This window comes from Ciconia boyciana, chromosome 4 (assembly GCF_034638445.1).
Source record: "Ciconia boyciana chromosome 4, ASM3463844v1, whole genome shotgun sequence".
Classification (NCBI taxonomy): Eukaryota; Metazoa; Chordata; class Aves; order Ciconiiformes; family Ciconiidae; genus Ciconia; species Ciconia boyciana.
Genome location: NC_132937.1, coordinates 70,809,782 through 70,829,899, shown reverse-complemented (window position 1 = coordinate 70,829,899; position 20,118 = coordinate 70,809,782). Strand labels below are relative to the sequence as shown.

The 20,118-nt window shown below is 46.8% G+C and overlaps 1 protein-coding gene across 8 annotated transcripts in view; it reads right to left on the bottom strand.

Annotated features, from left to right (window-relative positions):
• Positions 1-1,602: 1,602 nt before the first annotated feature.
• Positions 1,603-20,118, bottom strand: part of LOC140650966 (PH and SEC7 domain-containing protein 3-like) — a 115,964-nt gene continuing 97,448 nt past the window's right edge. For 5 of the 8 annotated variants that reach the window (XM_072859899.1, XM_072859900.1, XM_072859905.1 and 2 more), the window contains 2 exons: positions 15,522-15,662; positions 1,603-1,702 (listed from right to left, as the gene is read on the bottom strand). In XM_072859899.1, the coding sequence (XP_072716000.1) occupies positions 1,610-1,702; positions 15,522-15,662 (234 nt within the window). In that variant the 3' untranslated portion in view covers positions 1,603-1,609. Of the gene's footprint in view, positions 1,703-5,897; positions 15,663-20,118 lie in introns of those variants that run through there. The other 3 variants (XM_072859902.1, XM_072859908.1, XM_072859903.1) reach the window with 2 other exon arrangements.

The following is a 20,118-nucleotide window of genomic DNA, read 5'->3' as shown; positions in this document are numbered from 1 at the left end:
GCAAAATACCTCTAGGGACTTGTTTGTGCCAGATCTCTTAGAAAGTTCAAGAGGAATTAGCTAAAGATGTGAATCAAATTGCTGTGGGATTTAAAACAGGGATTCAGCTTGTGTGTTCAGATTTTAAAAAGGGATGCAGCTTGCCTCGCTCCAGAAGCTAGGCTGCCTCTGAATCGGGATGCCCACACAGGTGTTCAGTGCAGTGCAGCTCACCCATTTTAAAGCAGAGTTAACCCCACTTGTGTAGCTATCCTGTCAAACCCTTTGTGGTGGCATCAGCTCCCACGTACAAGTGGAGTGACCTTGAGTCACAGTGGAGCCCAGCCATCATGTTTCTGAAAAGTGTCTCCACCCAATGCATGCTGTGGCTCCAAAGGTTGGTCAACTCATCTTACCCTCTTGACTGTGTACTGACAAGTCCTAAGAGAAATGATGAGAGACCAAATGGAAAGTTAGTGAACAAGCAAGTCAGTATAAACCAAGGGTGCCCACCATGACAGGCAGACACATATCCTGGAGGTCCCAGGGAGGCTGAAGGTGGACCAGGAGCACGTGCCTTGCTGGCTGGCTGGGCCCTTCGCAGAAGAGGGTTTCCCATCCACCTGCAAAAATTCCCTTTATGTTGCTGTCGCCCAACATTTTCAGTCTCTCCAGTACCTTCACTGCACTCAGAGGGTTACCTGCTCACCTGCAGGTGAATGAACAGCTAGGGGTTATGCACCATGAGCAGCTGCCTCGGTGGCTTCACGGTTCTCCTCAGCTCCCAAAGTTGGAGGTTCAGGCCACAAAACAGATCCAACGAGGGATGGTCAGAAAACTAGCCTGCAAGGAGTCTGGAGAGAAAAAGAAAGCAGCAGCAAAGGAAAACAAAGCTCTCCAAGTTTTCAGTGTACCGGGTCCCCATCATCTGCCTACGTTTTGCCCACACACAGTTTAATCAGCATGCCGGGGAGCCTGGCTCCCTGCCAATGGGAATGCGGATTCTGACAATTTGTCTAAAGTACAGTCAGAAATTGCAGCTAAACAGCAAGAGCACTTCTTTTTTGTTGTTTTTTTTGTTGTTGTTTTTTTTTGTGTGTGTGTGTGTGTATATGGGCCTTTTTTTTTCCCCGAAACAATTACAATCTCTAACTGCCGCCCACACCCCAGTTGCCTGAGAAACGCAGCGTGGGTATGGCTGTGGTAATAGGGACTCGAGTTTTACACCCTGCTTGCTATCATTGGCTGGCTGCAAGGCCCCCACAAAACTGTCCCAGCAGGATGTTTCAGCCCAGACACGGAGCGTATTCCCACCCCAGGCACAGCCCACTGCAAGTTCCTGCGACAGCGAGCATTTCTTTGGGAGAAGCAAAGAGTGCAGTAATTGGTGTCTTTATTACTCTGGTAATTATGCTGGTAATGGCCCTGGCTCTATCCACCCCAGTCTCAGTTCTTGTACTTATGGGGTGCCCAGCACAGCTCAGCCCCAGATGGGATGGGATGTGATGGGAAAGGAAGCAGTGTGCACCAAGAGCTGGGTATCACACATGCACTTCTGGCGTGACAGGAGCATTCTTCACGCCCACCCTCACAGCAGCATCCCTGTCATCACCTTGATCAAAACCACTCCTTAAATGACAGGGCATGTGTCTGTGCTGAAGGCTGTACCCACAACAAGCGTCCAGAGACACGTCTTGGTTAGCAAGTCCCGGTTGGCATTACCCTGAAAAGAGAAAGGGTGCTTTTTTACACTGGACACCTGGGTAGAGAGAAGGTTGCTCAAGCTGACTAAAAATATTCACCACCTCAAAGAGATGACAGAGCATCTCTACTGCACACTTCTGAGCTCAGCATTAAAAGGTGAGGCAGATCAGAAAGATGATTTCTGGCGGAACAAAGACATTTTCTTGCGGGGGAAGAAAACAACCAACCAACCACCCACCCAAACCCACATATTTTGAACAAGCTCTGTATAGTGGTGAGCGGAAAACGGGCTTCAGCTTGGGTTTGGGGCTTTTTTTCTGCCCTTTCCAGCAAAGCCAGTCCCCATCCAGCAGACAGTGCACAGACCCAGAGATGCTGCTGTCTTCCAAGCTACAAAGTGCAGGAAAGAATATTTATCTTGGCTAACTCTGAGCAGTTTTCCCTGAAGGCCAGCACACAGCATGCCCTCCTGACCCCGTGGGAGCCCTGCCAGTGTTCAAAGTGCCTCTGCAAACAATGGGGGAATGAGAACTTTTCACCAAAAGAGCACTTGGACAACGGGAGGCATTAGGCAACCTTCACAGGTGTCTGCTCCGTTCTTATTAATGGATTGCCTTTTCCAAGTGATAACGAAATCTGTGTACTGTTCAGTTGCCTCCCATGCTTTTTCTTTACATTCTTGTTCAGTTTTCTTCTTGCCTCCAGCTTTCAAACAGTTCCTGGTTGCGCTCCCCTTGGGCAAACCCTCCTTACCATCTTCTTTTCCACGGAGTTTTCAGTCCCCAGTGCTATATTCTGCTTTCTTCTGCAGTCTTCTAGCCATCTGTACAGTACATTTCACCTACATTTCAAGACTGCACAGATAAAGGCCCACCAGTGCCTTTACACATGCAGACAAGTAGTGTTTGTTCTTTGAGAAAACACGATGCTTGTGCACTGTAAACGTCTGTCCCTGAGATTTTAATTCACAGACCTTGCTTTCCCAATATGTGCTTTTTACTGTTATTTTTGCATTCTCAAGACTCATCCTTTTTAGCTTGTGGCTTGTGGTCACTGGCAGAGCTCCTGCATAATTCAAATATTTTCAAATATTCCTACAAATGTCCTTGCAGTTGTCTAAGCCATTAAACTTGTGGCTGAAGCAAGTTAAGACTAAGTAGGAACTGTCCTGGAGCCTTTCTCGCCATGTAACTTATTTCAGGAAGCAACTCCCTCCATTTAGATTGCAAGATCAAGATGTAACTGATTTAGGAAACCACAGCGTTTAGTGATTAAGCAACATGTTACTAAGAAACTGGTCAATCTATTAAGTAATCAATATACCGATTATCAAATAAACACACCACTATTTCTAATCTGCAATTATACTCTTTTCCACCCTATTACACGCAGTTGTAAAGCTGTTAATCTAACGCTCTTAAATCTTATGAATCACACACATCTACTATTCACTTACAAATCCACCACCTTTCCCTCCCTACATGACCTATCACCAGGGTGGAAATCAATCCCTCTGCAGCCCACCCTCTCCTACCAAGTTTTTCAGACACAGACCTGATGGAAAGCCCAAGGGGGAGTCCCACCAGCTCCGGTTTGCAAGTCAGCATCACTGTCGTCTGTAGGCACCTGCACTCCTCCTTTCAGAAGATTCCCCCATCCTTTGTTCTTTACCTCATTTTCTACCATATTCATAATTGTTTCTATTTCTGGAATAACCTTTTTGACACCCTTGTACCTCCCTTTCTCTGCCGAAGCTCCTCCCTAAGACATGACATGTCCCTCGTTACTTTTTCCTCACTGGCCCAATTCAGCAACATCTGTACCAAAGTCTGGTTGTTTCCAAAGTTGTTACTGGGGCAATCTCAGCCTTATACAGTATTACTGATGCACCCTGCCTGGGTACAGGGGCCAAAAGCTCCCCACAAATTTCCAGTTCAGAATAGCAACATGTTACCGTACACATTCTCCGAGGTAAATCAGTCTACTTAGCCTTGATTCCTCCACCTCATTCCAGTTAAGATTCTTGTCTTTGTGTCTTGTTGTCAAGAGCAGACCAGCAAAACAAAGACCTACAACATAATCTATGTACCTGATCCACCCAAAAACTAGCTGTGGAATGGCACCAGAAGACATGCCCTAAAATTAACATGACCATGACAGCAAAACTGGCATGGTGGCCAGCTGTTGCACAGTAGTTCATGTTTTCTAGGATGGCGCTTCTTCTGGGAGAAATGGCTAGTATAGCAGCTGGCATCACTTCTTTTGAGAAACATCGATTTAGCAGGAAACATGGAAAGAAAGAGCTGGAACATGCAATGGCCTGACAGACAAAAACCTGGGTCATCATCGTATCATTCCCCTTCAAGCTCCACCTTAAAAGCTACTGGGTATTTTTGCCCTTTCCTTGCTGTTTAGGAGGCCACTGCAGTACATCAGTGTTCTGCTGGGTAAGAACTTTCTTCCCATTTCTAATCTAGAGATACCCATGACAATTTCAGACCAAGTTGTGCTGTGCGTTTGGGCTAAGTCACATTATTTATAAATAGCTGAAGAGATGTGTAGCTTCTGTGGACTGTAGAGGGTTCACCTGCATACACAAGCTAGCCCTTTCAGGCTCCCTTGATGATTATATTCTGTACTTGGAAACTTGAACTGCAAATGGGCAATGAAGAGAATATAAATGCATCTGTCTTTCACTTTGCACCTGTTCTGTCATTTTGTTCTAGTTTAATGCATTGTGAGCAACGTGACACGACTAATGATTCTAGGCAGAAAGGGATCACCAGAAAATGCTCAGTGTTGACTTTGTCAGCTAGGAAGACAAAATAGAAAAAGAGTTGGTGAGCAGCACTGACATGAACATTCAGACACGGTTAAAACATTCATTTGGGCTTAGAGGAGGCATTTCATACATCTTTGTAAAATACTCCCACCCGTCCTCACCACCACTTTGTTTAGTCTTTTCACAAAAGACGTACTAATTCAGGAGCATGCATTGGAACCAACAAACCCTGAGTGTTTTGAAGTAACCAGGATGGAACAGCAATGAAAAAATCTGACATCCTATGGCATAGTGTGAAAAAAAAAAGTGCATAACTATCTCAAGTGCTGGAGGTCTTGCCATTCATCTAAAGGCAACATGCTGAGTCTCTAGGAGTAAAAAATAGAAAGAAACAATCATCTCAAGATAGTAATTCACAGAGATCTTGGGAAGAAAAAACATGTCTTCCCTACTATTGTCTCTAAATACAAGCTCCCAGCCCTGTTGTAAAGCTTCTCCATGTCCCACCTGGTATTGGACACGTCCTCTTCATTTGCCATGTCACTCACTCTCCACGCAGTATCCTATCTTCCCACATTGAGCCATGTCCAACCCAAGAACTGCAAGCACAAGGCTGTTTGCTTTCTGTGTGTTGCACAGCCTGTTTCCTCTCACTTTGGATAGCCATTGTTTCTTGCCCACTCCCACCTCGGTCTTTCTCCACTCCCCTTTTTTCTTTAGTGTCTGACTTTTCTGCCTCTCATAGGTCCTTTCTTCCAAGTGACCAGGCCAACAGCAATTCCCACCCTTGACAGTGCCCTCAAACAACCTACCTCATAAAAATTTTGAGGTCAACTCCCAGTCATTTCTGAACACCTGTGCGCTGCAGCCTCCCTCTTCTAACCCATGTGCTGGCAAACCCATTTTTAATCAGTTAATTCTCTTCTTGGCATCTCTTCACAGCTAAGCAGTGGTAACTGCAGGCTACACACCCTGTAACAGCCCGGAGGTGAAGCCACCTCTTGCAGGGGTGCAAAAGGAAGACAGACATGTGCCAGCTGCCCTCGGACAGGGCTAGTGTGCATGCAGTACCACTGGCTCCATTGGTTACCCCAATCACACGTCTCCGCGTGTTTCCTTCGGTAAGGAGCGTTTGCTATATATTTGTGTGGGGCCGCACTGGCCTCTGCCCTGGCAGAGGTATTAAGGTCCAGACTGTGTTTCTATAAGGCAGACAGTACATGTACCCTCCAGCTCAGGAAACCTTGAAACTGCTGACTGCCAGAAGTCAGAAGGGTGCACTGGGGAAAGGGCTGCACCAGCTAATTGGTCTGTATCTTCCCTGAGCAGGGCAGCCAGAGGCTGCTGTATGAGCTGGTAAAGCCACCTTCATGTTCTTACTCGTAGGAAGCAACAGCAAGGGCTCCAATAAAAAACATTCAACTGCAGAAGATGAAATACATTTGGTTTATTTCTTTCTAAAGTTTGTACATATACATATATCATTATACATATGTGAGATCCTTCACTAGGGTTGCTTGATTTCAATTACATAAAAATTATTGGGAAGCTTGCAGGCTCTCTGTTGCCCGTAAGCAACATTTATTCCAACTTATAAAAACACAGAGGAACAGAGTTATAGTCAGGAACATGGACACAAGAGAGAAGTCTACTTTATATCTCACAGTTTCAATACATCAAAGGCAAATTATTTATCTGTATACCGTAGGCTTACTTTATCAGCAATGATAAAATAGAGGAAAATATTTATATACAGTCACCTCAAGTGAAAAATAAAGCAATGTAAACTTAAATTCCAAAATATTATTTTAAATGATATAACAATATCCCCAAAAGTCCGTCTTCCAAGGGGAAGAGGACTGATTAAGTGCCTTCATTTATCAGGAAATGATCATTCTAGTACCAGTTACATGAAGCAGAATAAGGGAGGGCATCCTGTGGTACCTGTAGAAAAGAGTGACAACTCTGCTTCAGAAAAGCATCTCTGTGTAAGCAAGTGTATGTTTGAGTCCTTATGGACATCAGCAGCACGTGGAAACGCCTCCCATGAACCAGGGCTTGACTTAAGTCTGCACAGCTCTGACTCTGACCACTGAGGAGCATGCTTTTCTGGCCATGCATGTTCCCAGGGACAAAACGGGGTGCCCTGGTGGTAGGACAGCCTCAAACCTGAGACAATGACCGTGCCAGAGTCAGAGCAGCAAGTTTCACACTGCTGGAAAAGATCTATTGACTGCTTCACAATGCTGCTTCACAGCAGACCAAGAAGTTACCACAAAGCAGTGAGACCGGGACTGCGTCTCCAGTGTGTTGCATGAAAAACACTCCAGCGATTCAGTGATGAGAGTAAACTGAGTTCAAGGTTATTAGAAAGAAGGTTCTTACACTTGGCAAAAGGGGTAGGAGGCCATCCAGAGGAAAGGGCTTGCAAGCACTTCTGTCAGGCCCTGTAAGGTTAGGTCTGCACACAAGAGATGCAGAGGGTGTGTGTACACGCATGTACAAAATGTTTTTCTGCACTACCACTACCAAGAGTTACTCTTCCCATATGGGTACCAGACAACGATAACTGAAAAGTCAGTCCCCTGTCTCAGCCTAAGGGAAAACAACTTTGCAACAGCTCAGGTGGAGGGCAAATGACACTTCCTAACTGTGACTCTGAATGCAACAGTGCTCACCCTCGTCTTCCCACTACATCACCATGGGAGGCAGGTAACCCAAGGGAGAAGCTCAGCGCCTGAAAAAGGATTACAGGATTACAGCTCGCCCAAAGCAAGGTGATGGGAATGTCCCTCTTCATTTCATCCTGAGCTGCAGTCCACTCTCATCGCAGTCCTGCAAGACACGATCACTCTGGCCATGGTCCAGTGAAGCACAAAGGCATGGCTTCACTGAGGTTGCTCAACTGCTTCAAGGTAACTGCATGATAAGAGTTTTATGACTCCAGGTAAGAATCCCACCCTCAGGCTTTGCTCCCCCTTTCCAGGGATAATGCAGATAATGCTAGTGTTGCCCTAACTAGAGCGCAATAGGAAAACCCACTGGGTTTCCTTATGTCTTTTTACTTAGACCAGCAACTTGTTAAAAGGTTGTTTAAACCTCCCAAGGAAAACCTCTGGGAGGCATACGAGATGCCAGAGAGAGATATTTCAGCCCTGCTGCTCTTCTTTTCCCTGCTGATGACCCAGACGTTCTTCTGGAAATCTGTACAGTTGCAGAAAGAAACCCTCACTACTGCTGTACGGCTGTATCTTCAGGAGACATCACAGGCACCTGTCCTGCTTGGACACTTTTGGACATGATGTCCCCTTGCTGAATTTTCACAGAGCGAGGTCAACATTTTCAGAAGTAAAGCTGTGTATTAGATCCCCAGAGTGTGATTTTCAGAAGAAGTCAGCATGGATGCTCCTGGTGCAAGCATCGGCTGACATCAACAGGGAGAGAGTTAGCCCAGTGTTGAGCTAGCAGAAAATCCCACCCAGTAATCCTTGCTTAGACTCTCAAATATATGCCTTTGCTTTCAACACGCAGAACAACAGGCAGCCACTGGTGGACAAACACATGGAGATCAAGGCAGCTCAAGGGATACCCTAAATCTGCAAAAGCTCTGATGACTGTTTAACCTAATTTGAGAACAACTAGAACAAGAAGAATCCTAACGAAGTTTGCAGCTGCTGAAGTGCTTTGACCAAAATAAGCCTCAGAAAAGAACAGCAGGCTTTGGAGTGCTGAGCCACAGAAGCCGTACTATACCTATGAAATACATACACACATCTATAGGTATCACTTAAACACGTTCACCAAGTAATGTAAGCCTCAGATTGTACCTCACGCAAAAAGTAGTGATTTTAAAGTTTTCAAACTGCCAAAAACCACTGTTCTTTTAGCCAAGTTATAATCCCAGCCTCGAGTAAGAGGACATAGTTGTCATGAATATGTACAAATTAAAAAAAAACCCACACAACCCACCGCTGTTCTCATCCTACAGTCTTTCAGAATTTGACAGCACTGAGCATGAGGTTTTCATAAGCGTGTAAGTGATTTAAGACTTCTATCACCGATAGAGTTTGCCCTGTGCAGTGACACAGACTGGATATCATCGATCTCCCTTCTCCCAGAAAGAGGCTCAGGGGAGTTAGAGGATTTGCGTCAAACAAGTCTCCACGGCAGCTTGGCTAGCTGCTCTGTGGTTACACCAGGATGGTGTGGTTACACTTGGCCCAAGGCAAAGCTGAAACCTTGCCTACTTAGACAGAAAGTATCTTGTTGTGCTGGTCCCATTTAGGTGAGTTACATACAGGACCACTGCTATAGAGTGGCTACTGATTACTATGGTTTATGTCACAGAAAAATCCTGCCCTTGTAGTTTGTAGCACTTTCGATCCTTGCATTGCTATGTGATGTACTTTTTCTCAGTCCAAATAAACCTCTGGCCTGTACCCCAGATAATTCCTGGCACAGATTTAAAAGCAGATGCCATGGGAGGTCCCTCATTGTTTAAACATTTATAATTTTTACAGAGTAGTTAATTGTTCAAAGGGAGGACAGAGGATGCTTTAGGCTGGCCTAAATTTGCTCCTCCTGACCACAGGAGCAAAGTCAGGTCAATGGTGCAGCCCTTGGGAAAGCTGTTGCTTGCATTTGCTAAGGGAAGTGCTCTAATAAATAATTAAAATACAGCCTCAATGCAACTAACAAAACGGACGAGCAAGGTGCATTCTCTCAGGCAGGGCTGAGCCTGCCTCTTTTCACTGTTCAACCAGATGTTGCCAACAGGAGAGCAAATACTCTCAGAGGGCAGCTGGACACATTTCCCTGTGACCTGTCCTCCTTGGTTTTATTTAAACCAGCCTCCTAATGGGAGGTCCCTAAACGGGACCGTGGCACCCCTGGATGAGGGTGCTACTGTCAAAAGGGAGAAAAGCAGCAGGTGGTAGGGACAGTTCATCAAGCAGCACAGTGTAGGTGGAAAAGGAAGCCAGCATTTCTAATTACCCCCAGCACTGAAGGCAATGCTCGAGCACACAGACCCCATCAGGTGACCAGCCATGGAGGGTGGCACTGGCTTTCTGACTGCCTTCCTACAGTATCATTGTCCTGTGCACTGGTGCTCAGCTTAGGTGGTATCATTCCTCTGAGGCTGACAAAGCCTCTTCTTGCTGGAGCAAATGTTCAGGTCCCACACGGTGAAGCTCCAGGTGAAGCAGCTCACTATACTACACCTATGCTGCTGGGAGAGCTCTGGGAGAGAGGAGAGACCAGGCATAGTGCTTCTATGTGCACTAAGAATATCCTCCAAAAAGCACAAGGTGGAGACCAGCTCTTTCAAAGAAATTTCTGAGACAGCTTCTTTGGCTCACCCCTCTAGGCAGCCTAGATATCGGATGCTGGAAACACATGCTCAGGAGCTCTGGTCATGCTCTGGGGAGAAATGTGTACTTCATAACTGCCCTCTCAGAGCAGATGTGACATCCCAGAGCCTGGGGAGAGCAATAATGGGGAAAGTTTAAACAAGCAGCAAGCTGGAAGATTGCTTGAGAGTGCATACTACCTTTGCCTCTGCAAAAGCAACCAGTGTTTCCGACAACCTGGATACCATCCCTCTGTGCTTGGGGGGCACTGGTTGAAAATTGCTTCTTTTTTTTACCCAGCTCCCCAAAAGGCTGCAAAATGTATGGCCTGATTTGGAAAGTACCCAACTCCTTGCAAAACAGCGTTTCAAAGTTTCCCCCTAGCATGGGTCACCTCTGCCTCCAAGACTTTTGGAAGGGAGGCTAGGAATGTCACAAGTGTCTGGTCTGAGTGTGGGAGGAGGGACCTTGCACCCCTGCAGCATAACGGCAGAGGATCACGGCAGTCTGAAACTCCGTCTCACACCTCCCAGATATAACTGTGGCTAGAAACATAGGCTACCAACGAGCAGAATGAAAAAGCTGTTCACAGGGTTATCCATTCAACGCAGCACTGCTTCAGAGCAGGTTTTCTCAAGGCAAGATGGGACAGTCAAATTTTCCGGATTTCTGCAAGCATGGAAGGAAAGAGACCTGTTATACAGAAGCAGCTGAGGTGCTAAGATGACAGACAGGAGCAGCTTGACAGAAAAGGAGGAGGAGCTGTCAGACTAACTGCGATAAGGCCAAAATTGATTTAGGGATGGAGAATGCAGACACGGTTAACTGGTACGCCATCTGCAGAAAAAAGCCTTCCCTGCTTTCAAGAAGAACATTGCCATGCAATGCCTCCAGAATCCCAGTGATAACCCTGCCACCTTTGACTTTCTCCACTGCCACAACCACCTCCTCACTGAAGGGGCTGCTCTAATCAAGCGAGAACCTCACTCCCCCACCGGAGGAAGGCAAAAATATTGGCTGTCTCAAGCCAGAAGAACAACCAGCCTTGTTACCGGAAGGCATCAGAGCTGTGAAAAGTCACCAAACAATTCTGGTCTCTGGAGGTCTGCTAGTCCAAACTCTTGCTCAAAGCAGGGCTGCAATGAGCACCACTCTCCAGGAGAGCCCCCAGAATGCAGACAGACCACCCGGGGAGCAGGTGGGGTCAGAGGGAAAGCACTTAAGGGATGAGCTGTTACGGGCCCTTAGAAAGCTTCTGGTAACCATCTACAAGTGGCTGGCTATAGATGAAAAACTGTCTGAGTCGGCGTTGCAGCTGAACAGCGTTCCCCCACAGCAACGCTGCATTAATCACTCTGCTGGCTGACTTATCTCTCTACATCAATTAAAGACACAACATAAATACTGGATTAAAAAGCTGTAGTCATGTTCACTGGTCCATGCGTGATTTATCTGCAAGACGCACACAAACACACAGCCGGCCCAGAGAGTCTCTTTTGCAGCCGCTGCCGAACGAAAACCGTCTCAACCAGACCCCTGCATCCTGCTGGCTCACAGAGGAGAACGCAGTTTTGGCTTCGGGGGAGCATCTCATCTGCTTTGCTTGCTGAGTGGGGAGAGGGAAGACAATTTTGTCCTTCTCCCTTGCCTCTCTGCTGTCAGGTGCAGACCCAGTGAGGTCCTCTCCTGCCTCTCCTCCCTCAGCCAGGGAGAGGAGATGGTCCAGCACCTGGAGGGACAGCAACCAGCAATGCTTCAGAGCAGGATGCATCCCTCCAGGACCTCTGTCTGCATCTTGAGAGGAGGGATGCAAGGAGCTGTTGGCCCCATCCTGCTCCCCTCCTTGCATCCCCCCTCTCAACATGTAGGCAGAGGCCTTGCCTGAGCAATGGTTGCATGCTGCAGCAAGAAGGATGACAAGCAGCACCCTGCAGCACTGATGCAAAGGCTGGCTTGCACGTGCATACACTCACGGTGGCCTGCCAGTAACTCCAGTTTGCACTGAGCACCCCCAGAAAGCTGCAGGCTGCTCCACTGATACTGAGTTCAGGTGCATGGTGGGTCCCAGAGGAGGGCTGGAAATCAGCAGAGTATCCTTACATATTGCAACAGCAGCTCCTGAGTCGCTGAGGTCAAACACTGATCTCTGCTAACGGCAAACATTGCAGCAAAGAAAGGCAGGGTACTGGGTACCATGCAAAGCTATCTGGCCAGACTCTCAGTGGTGCCACCCAAGAAGATGCACCACTGAGACCTGAGAACCTGCCCCCACCCGTTACAATAGCATCAGGGCAGGGGGGAAAAAGCAAGTTACAGTACTGCTTAGTAGATGATCCTATTCCCAAGGGAGTCCAGGAACCTTAAGCATTCACAACAGGACCACCTTTTTCTCTCGACCTCCAAAATGTGCATTTTCACACGGGTGTCTGGGATGCCTGGAATTTGTACAGCATGGAGCAAAATGGTGTTAATTAAAAATTGACGGGAACCTGACAAATTCTCAATAAACTAACCTGCACACCTCAGCAGTCTCACCAAGAGTGCTCCAAGCTCAACAAATGTTTAATGGCAAAAAAATGCAGTGAAAAACTGCATTTGCTAAGCCCAGATGAGACTTAAAAAATATACCCTAATCTGTTTACAAGTATACATGGAAATATAGAATAAGTAATGAAAAATGAAAAAAAAATTACCATTTTTGCAGTTCGCTTTTTGACTTTTCCCATTGCTTCAAATCATCTCCTCTGCAATGACTTTGAAGAGGAATTATCCAGTTTCTGTGTCAAAGCTAGGAAACACATGTTACAGGAATAATTTCTTTTTGAGCTCAGCAATTTAACTGCAGTCTACAGCAACCAGAATATTTTAAAAGCCAGGAAGAAAAAGTTAAATGTCACCTCCTTGCCTTTTAAAGCACTTCACTCCATAATCACAAGAGGTTTGCTGGGCACATTCCAGCCTGCCTTCAAAAAGCTCATCTAGACAACCCCACCCTGACAGCCAAGCAGGGCCCATTTACAAATCTGCACATTTTTTTCTTTCTGCTGCATGCTTCCTAACACGGTATCTAAGACAGGACAAGTTTTCTTCTCAAATGTGCATTTGGCATTCCCTGAATGAATTTCTTCTTCTCTCTCTTCTGCTTGTTTTAAACCACCAGAGCATGATGAACAGCTGCAGGGATCTCCTGGCTTTGTTTCCCCTCCATGAGCTGTTGATCTACCACACTTGATTAATTCAAACAACCCCTCCCGTTATCATGCACCTGTCTACACTGAGTCCCCTAACACAGCATGCTGCACCACATCGCTTTTGATCGAGCAGCAGAAGGCATCTCTCTTCTTCAGTAAGAGGACTGAACGTTTGCTCCGCTGTAAGCATGCACAACTTCTAAAGCCCCCAGCGCTTGGGAAGTGCTGACGGTTTCTATTCAGGACTCTGCAGTTCTTAGCAACGTTGCCAGGGTTAGGGGCCAAACTCCTGATTTCTAGCATGGAGCGGCCACTCTCAGTGGCAGATGCCAGATGTGTGCACATCCCAACATCACACATGGAAACAGTCCCATCTGATTTTGCTGCCAAGCTGCAACTGTAAGGATCAATTTGCTCCAACACCTCCCAGCATCTGAGCATGCAACGTCTTCGTTACAGCCAACAGTGAGCACAACACTGGGAAAGCTGTTGCACGGTGGTCCTCAGCAGGGGAGGCAAGTCATGAGGCGCCTGTTAAGGTCCTTCTCTCTTTGATCGCTCCCTGTCCTGCCCACTGAACTGGCAGTTCAATAAGCTAGATTAACTGACTTGGACCCTTCAGGAAGTCTGGCAGAGCACAATTCCACTCAGGTGGTAATTTTTTGATGTGTGGCCCTTCGACTACTTGGGCTGAAAACACCAGCGCATTTCTAAACAGTTCTTGCATTGATCTTGACGTTTCTTTATGCAGTAAGAACAACATCCATCAGGAAGGCTGCCCTGTGCCAGGCACAACAAAAATAACAGCAACAAACAATTTTCAGCCGGCCCTCAACACTACCTGCCAAGGTGCTCTGTGGGAAAGGCCATTTGGGTTGTACTACTCCACATACGGGAAGGGCGAGGCAAAATGGGAGAGCTCAACCTGTCCGAGCTCACCCAGCAGGCCAGTATCAAACTCGAGATTAAAACCCAGGGTGTTAAGTAACAGGTGAGCCAGTGCTCTCTGAAGAGCCACAATGCCGCCCGAGCAAGAAGGGCTGGGAAGCAGGAAAATGATTTCTACACCATCTTTCTACTCCCTGTACCCGAAGACTGCTGGCCACCCCAAGGGTCTATGGCACAAACGTGGCTTTTGGGTACGGAAAGCTCTACCCACGGTGGTCTCTCCCCGTCCTGCGCTCCCCTCTGAAAGCCTGGTGCAGTGTACGCAGGAGCTGCAAGGCGGGCTGGTTCCCTGAGGGTGGAGGGTAGGATCTGCCAAATGTGGGGCTGCCTTGTGCTGGCCTCCAGGCACGGAGTAGCCAGGATGGCATCAAACCCTGGCCCGCAGTGAGGACAAGTCTGTCCCCTTCTCCGGTCTGCGCCAGCCTCTTCCACCTATACGTGAGCTAAAGCAGGAAAATGGAGAGCTGAGGAGGATCCCCCCCTGAAGAGAAAAGGCAAAGTGCTTTGTCACTAGCAGAGAAATTGCAAACTCCTGTCTGTGCATACCAACAAGGAAACTCCTGGAAGGGGGAGCATCGGGGCACAATATATCATAAGGCTCTATATAGCAGCTAAGTGAGAGCGTATAGTTGAAAACTACACAGAGGCCCTTTGTCTTTAAAATACAATGCTAATTAGGCTGACATCTACAGCAGCCTCCTCCGCAAATAAATTTAAAGCCCAGGTTCATTCCGACTGGGTAATCCCTAATCTCCCTGACTGCAGTGACAGCACGGGTTTGGATACCCCCCAGCCTGCTAACTCAGGAGAAGACTCTTTGCTTGGAAAGAAGCAAACAAATTATTCCAATGCTGTCATCCCAGCATTGCCAGAGGTTTCTGGGTTTCATTCCTTCGCGCTCATGGGTCCAGGGTCAACACAATAATGATAAGCAACAGTGACTATTTAGTGTAGCACCTGCTGCTAAGTACCAGTACCAACATGCTCTGCATGGTCAGGAAACCAGTGTTCCCAGCACCCTAGGCTCTAGCCAGCCTTCTGCAGCTGCCCGTTTGCACAGCTTTTCTCACAGCTACAGCTCGCATTCACAGCACTGCAGCATTTGTCCAGTTACTTTCCCACCCACCATGTAAATAAAGTGACAAGTGACTTGAGAGATGAAAGCCACGTGCCGATGGGAGGAGATAAACGGGGAAGAGACAGAATATACGTCACAGCGCTCTACCCCTCCCCCAGCTCCTTTAGAAACAGAATAACACAAAAAAGTCCCGATGCTTCAATTGCTAAATGATAAATTAACAAAGCAAAGCAAAGCAGGAGCAAAGACATCTCCCACAATCTGCACAGAAACAGCAAAATATACAATAGAAAATGTCACTAACACCCCATTCAGGCAGATGCACTTATTTTTTGTGAATGACAGGTTATTAAATGAAAAAATTTTGACCACCGGTACTTTGCTGCATGGCTGTTCCCCTAGTTGTCATATCCACCCTAAGTGACCTTCTGCTTAATGCTCGGTGTTTCTGGCCTGTAGTCCTTCCTCTCCGACACATTGCGTTTCACCTTGGCACTAACTGGAGACTCCTGATTCAATGAGGGACTCGAGTGGGATTTCTTCAGTCCTGGCGCATCGTTCTCTCCTCCACTCAGCAGCTCCTTCACCCCTTCTTTCAGGAGGCCAACGTAAATCTCATAGCGGTTTTTCTGGGAAATGAAAAGAAAGGCCCGAATCAGTCTGGAAGAAATTCTGCAGAAGCACTTGAGAGACCGTCTGGGTAACTTAATGGTTTCTGCTGGCCTTGAAAGGCAGGAGCCTAATATGGATGCGAACAATGGTGCCTGATGTGGACGTGAACAATGGTGGCTAATGTAAATTACACTGTACAAAAAGGATTTCAGGCAGGCTGAGCCCGGGGGTGCTGTGCAATTAGAGGCACTCAGTTCTGCAGCACGCAAATCTCGGTGCTTTGCTGAACAGTGGCTCCCAGCTAGCTGGAGTGCATGGTGATTTCCGAGTAACAACACTAAGCGAGGGCTTGCTGACCTTAGTCATGCTGAGTCATATTCTGTGCACACACATATTGAGATGTTATGTGCCCCACGCGGGCATGGCAATAAAGTGCAGCAAACTAAGGGACAACAAAAATCCTACTCTGGGTGCCTCAGCTCTCCCCTGCAACCCTCCACTCCTGCCAGCAGGTCCTGCTTTCCTTGCTTCAGCCCACAGGGGAGAAACCAAAGCAGGGTCCTGCTAAGCTCACACTGTACCAGCTTGGCCACCACTGAGCCTGTGAGAGGATGCTCTGCAAGGCCAGACCTTAACAGAAAGGAGCAGATGAGAAGGCTATGACAGCAGCACAGCATGTTCCCCTGACAGGGCCACTCATGGTGAATGAAGAAGGTTGCTCTCTGTCCAGACACTTATATTTTTCAACTGGAAAAAGTTCACTTTACTGTGCCCCATGCCCACTTGTTCTGTTCCTTGTCTGGAGCAGAGCTTTCCCTCTCCAACACAAAGATTTTGCTCTGTGTGCCACAAGAACATCTTTCTGCACAGAACGTCTTGGCAACCAACAAAACGAGGGTACATTAACAGAAGATCCCTGCAGGGCCTTAAAAACAGAAGCTGGGGCAGAAGGTCCTGAGAACGGAGTGACCCACCTCCCAGGATTTGTTTAATAACCTGCCCCTGACATATCCACTACAGACGTGGTGCAGGCATTGCAATTAAGGTGATCTCAGTGGGCTGGGGGCCAGGGAAGGAGGATGTAAACATCCATACTGATTGTTAATTGATATTTCAAAATGGCAAAACAGTTGCCTAACTATTATTTTCCTGACAGAGGAAAAAGTGTTTAAGAAAAATTCTTCCAATTTATAACAAAATAATAAAGTTCTGGTAATAACACTTATTCGAGGGCAGGAAGTCAAAAAGCTTGGTAACTGCTCTGAAGTGTGGAATATAAAGGAGAAAAAAAGAGGAGAGAACATGACTGGGTTTCCAAAGAGTCCTTTGAATAAACAAAACCTCATAGAGGAGGATCATAAAAGAATCCACCTAAAAATTAAATAAAAAAGCATTCTTAGCAATTCTGTATCTGGAGCTCCAGCTCCACAATGCGAGAGACAAACACATGAAGCAGGTAAGATGTGTCATTCAATAAAAAAGGAAATGGAGAAACAGCAAGCAGAACCCTGATGATGATGCACTGGGCTGATGAATGATTCATGACACAACAAACGGGACACCTCTGCAAAAGAGAAGGCAAGCCAGTGCTCTAAGCCTGGGATCAGCGTAATATTCATTAAGGGAGAGAGGGACTTCACCGCCATATGGACTTCTGCTTTTTGTTGGTCTAGTAAACACCACCAGGGTCACAAGACCCAGCAATCAGAATGGAAATCCAGGACCAGTTTCTGCCCTGTATGTCTGCCAATGGCCATTTTGCCCTCGACTTCGTGGGCCCATGATTTCTATTGCAATTAAGCAATGCATTTGGAAGTTTCTATTTTGATTCCAGCTGCAACAAACTCGCTCTTTTAGTGATCTGGCATTTGAAGCTAGGTATTAAAGCTGGTGAAAATTTTTCCTTAAAAGAAATTAATCTGGAAAATTCTGTCAAGAAAGTAAAAACACAAAAGTTAAAACCATTCAAAAGCTTCTGTAACATCATGTCTGAAGACTGAAGGCACATAATAAAGAGGAGATGAGGTAGCCACCCATCAAATTTCTGGCTTCACTTTTCACCTGACATCACTCAAAAGATCTCTCTCAAACCATAAATTTGCTGTGATGAGCAACCATCATCTGGAGCGGTATTTCCTCAGACAGCAAGCAAAGAGGAAATGTTCCTTCCTTGGTGTCTACAAGCAAAGAAGAAACGCTCCTGGCTGCATCCCTGAACAAGGACCAGGCACCTCCTGGTTCACCTCCCCTCAGAAGGAACACCATCTCACTTGTCTTTCGTAAGGAACAAGAATGAAGGGAACGCTGGTGAGTGAACAAAAAGGAATTACAAGGGCCTACAGAAAAGGAATCTGGCTTCTTTCTTCCTAATGGGACTCTGCTGCTTCCTTTGGGACTCGCAGGCCCTTCTGGTGTGCTTCTGGAGATGCATCAGCATGGCCCTTTGTACACAGATGCAAGGTCTGGTCTGCAGTCTCAGCCGGAAAGAACCAAGTACAAAGTACTGCCTCACCTGCCTCTTGCCCTTTTGCTTTGACCCCATGCAGCAAGGTCTGTCACCAGCTCCTGCCTGACCCTGACAGGACTTCGTTCTGAAGGGAGGGTGAGGAAACCCCAAAACTGGGGGAAAGTTTCTATTCAGGATTTTCATATACCTCACCTTTTTTTTTTTTTACTGACTATTGATAGTTCAACATGTCCTGCGAAATCTGTGCCAAGCGTGAAGGTAACACAGTATTGCACAGCAGCACCTTGAATCACCATCTCTTGCACACAACTGAAGTTGGTGTCACCGCTTGCCTGCCTAGACAGGCATTCCTGCTGTGCTGATCACATATCTGAACTGCACAGTTCAACTGCTGTTCAAGGCTCTCTCTAGAGAAGACGACATCTTTTGTTTCCTGGACTGTACTGGTTCTGCTTTGTACTGAGGTACCTGAGGAATATTTCTCTAATGACCACCATGATAAAATTGACAGAAACCAGAAAAAACCCACAACGATCTCCTTCTCCATCAGTCTTTCTAAAATTATCTAACACTCCAGCCTACATTTCATCCTAACTCATCATGCTTCTAGAAGTGATAGAAAATAAACTGTGTCAAGGACCCAAAGGCAAGAAACGCCTTCCTCTCCCATGTCGCACAAGACCCCCTATGGAGCAAAAGTGTGTGACTTGCTCTGGACATCCAAGTGCCGTGTTCAAAACTGACATTGTGCCACTGATCACAACCCTTTGATCTCGATTGTTCAGCTAGTTTCCAAACCACATTTTCCAAACCACAATTTCCTAGTCCACACTTTATCAGCTTGTCTATGAGGATGTTAGAGGAGACAATGTCAAACTCCTTGTTAAAGTCAAGAACAAACAACATCGACTGCTCTCCCCTCATCCATCACACCAGGCATCTCATTGTAAAAGGCTATCATGTTGGTCAGGCATGATTTCCCCCTCATAAAGCCATGATGATTACTCACAATCATTTTCTTGTCTTTAACGTGTTTGGAAGTGATTTCCAGGAGAATTTGCTCCATCACCTTCACACGGATGGAGAAGCTGCTGACCAGCCTGTAGTTCCCTGGACCTTCCTCTTTGCCTTTCTTAAAGACAGAAATGACATTTGCTTTCCTCCAGTCCTGAGGAACCTCCCCTGATCATCATGACCTTTCAAAGGTAATCAAGGGCGGCCTTGCAATGACATTATCCAGCTCCCTCAGCACTCATGGGTGCATCCCATCAGATCCCATGGACCTGTGTACGTCCAGTTTAAATATTGCCTAACTTTATGATCCTTAACCAAGCATAAGTCTTCCTTGCTCCAGATTCTCCCACTGGGCTCAGGTATTTGTGACTGCTGAAGGCTGGTCTTACCTGCAGAGACCCAGGCAAAGACAACATTGAGTACCCTGGCCTTTCCCTGTTCTTTGTGACCAGGTCCCCTGCCCCATTATGGGCCCCAATTAGGGACCATATTTTTCCTAGCTGTCCTGCTGTTAACATTCCTGTGGAAACCTTTCTTCTTGCCCTTCACATCTTTTGCCAGATTCAATTCCACATGGGCTTTGGCTTTCCTAAATGCAATCCTACATGCTTGGACAGTATCTCTATTCCTCCTGCATCACCTGCCACTGCTTCCACCTCCTGCACACTTCCTTTTTATGGTGGAGTTTTGCCAGGAGCAACTTGTTGATCCATGAAAGCCTTCAGCCATCTTTGCTTGGGTTCTTGCTTGTCAGGGTGAACCACTCCTGAGCTTAAAGGAGGTGATCCTTAAAGGAGGCGACCAGCTCTCCCAAAGTTCTCTTCCCCCCAGGGCCGTATCTAATGGGATTCTTCCAAGCAGTTCCCTGAACAGGACAAAGTCAGCTCTCCTAAAGTCCAGGGTTGTGATGCTACTTTTTACTTTGACTCCTCCTTTCAGGATCATGAAGCCCAGCATCTTGTGGTCACTGCTGCCATGGCTGCCCCTGACCT